This window comes from Rhinopithecus bieti, unplaced genomic scaffold, assembly GCF_001698545.2.
Source record: "Rhinopithecus bieti isolate Rb0 unplaced genomic scaffold, ASM169854v2 scaffold_31076, whole genome shotgun sequence".
Classification (NCBI taxonomy): domain Eukaryota; kingdom Metazoa; phylum Chordata; class Mammalia; order Primates; family Cercopithecidae; genus Rhinopithecus; species Rhinopithecus bieti.
The window spans coordinates 1-1,865 of NW_016813414.1; the positions used below are offsets into that span (position 1 = coordinate 1).

General features: G+C 34.4%; 1 protein-coding gene across 2 annotated transcripts in view; it reads left to right on the forward strand.

The window, feature by feature from the left end:
• The first annotated feature begins 280 nt into the window (after nucleotides 1-280).
• FAM13A (family with sequence similarity 13 member A) overlaps nucleotides 281-1,865 on the forward strand; it is a 220,791-nt gene continuing 219,206 nt past the window's right edge. For both annotated transcript variants that reach the window (XM_017848380.1, XM_017848381.1), the window contains exon 1: nucleotides 281-355. In XM_017848380.1, coding sequence (XP_017703869.1) covers nucleotides 318-355 — 38 coding nt within the window. In that variant the 5' untranslated portion in view covers nucleotides 281-317. The remainder of the gene's footprint in view (nucleotides 356-1,865) is intronic.

The following is a 1,865-nucleotide window of genomic DNA, read 5'->3' on the forward strand; positions in this document are numbered from 1 at the left end:
TCACCTCAATTCTAAGAAACATTAGGAACTTTGTAATTGAATGTTAACTTTTAAAAAAATCTTCCAGCTTTTGTTTATACTAATTTCATTTATGACATATTAAGGAATATAGGACCATCAAAATAGATTCAGAGACAGGAGAGTACAAATTCGGAAACTTTTACATCTTTTAAAATGGTTGTTAAACCTGGCCTCAAGTGATTGCTTTCGATAATAGGCTTTTTATTTCTTTTTCTGGCAAGGAACTACATAAGGAAGAATGTTCCAGTGTGTCAGCATTTTTTTAATTGCAAATAAATTAAGGACATAGTATCTGCATGGAATTTATGTGGACAAGATGGAGCAATTTGATCAGGTGATAATGCAATTAGGTGTATTTGGGCTTGGGTAAACAATCATTTTAAGGATATTGCTTAATCAAATGATGCCAATACCAAGAGGGGTTACAAATGGAGTATATTATTGCTCTTTATTTACTTATTAGACCTTTTTATTAATGACAGATTAAGACATAGAAGGCTTATACACATAAAAGTCATCAATGAAACAAAGGTGAGGATAACTAATGTTGAATAGCAAGATTAGAAAGTTTTGAAGAAAACTACAAAAATATTAGTTTTATAAAAAAAATATTGTAGGTAGAAAGAATGTCTAGAAACTTAGCAAATTGATATTTACAGTGAATAAATGTTTAGTCTTGAATTTTGATTCTCAAAAGAGATCAGGACTAGAAAGATTTAGTTTAATACCAGTTTGCAAAGCATTATTTTAGAGAGTTAGTTTTCCTGAAGTACAATCTACATGCTGTAAAATGCATCTTTTTTAGTATATTGTTCTCAGACAGTCGTAACCACTACCACAATCAAGATACTGCCCAGGCTGGCACGGTGACTCACACCTATAATCTCAGCACTTTGGGAGACCGAGGTGTTTGGATCATCTGAGGTCGGGAGTTCGAGACCAACCTGGCCAACATGGTGAAACCCTGTCTCTACTAAAAGTACAAAATTTAACCAGGCATGGTGGCATGCACCTGTAATCCCAACTACTCAGGAAGCTGAGGTGGGAGAATTGCTTGAACCCGGGAGGTGGAGGTTGCAGTGAGCTGAGATCATACCACTGCACTTAAGCCTGGGTGAAAGAGTGAGACTCTGTCTCAAAACAACACCAAAAAAAGGATACAGGCCATTTCCATCGTTCCAAACAATTCCTTCTTGTCACTTTTAGTTGACTCCTCCTCTTACCCCAGCCACTGGCAACTACTGACTCTTTTCTGACCCCACAGTTTTGCAAAGCTTCTTTCACATAACTTTTTAAACTTTATTTTCTTATTTTTCTTATTTTAAGAATTTGATCTTCATAAGATCTCTACATTAATATTATCAACAGTTCTATTTTACAACAGAAGAAACTAGGCTTTAAAGTTAAACAGCTTTCCAAAATCTGTGCTATATGAATTGTGGAGCCAGAACCTGAGCCCCCATTTTCTAACTCAGGATCCTGAAAACATCTCTTGACCCTTCCAGCTAGCCCCTTGCTCCAAGAGCCCTGCTGTTTTCTGCATTGTTTAGTTACCTCCAGGTTGATCTTATATTAGGAGCCAGTGTTTAACATTTATAGTAATATACTGCAGGGACTAGAGCAGGTTTCTCAATCTTTTTTGCATTATTATTCTTCTAAAGAGGCTTTTTAGACTTTTTTTTCTAATCATTCCTTGCCTCCATTAAATTTTAACACCATTAATATAGTGTATATCTGTATGTATAATGTATGTCTGTACTTAATAGAAAACCCATCTTTGTAATTTCTATGTGTGTGTATATATACTATATGTTATATATACTATATACTATAATATATAATAT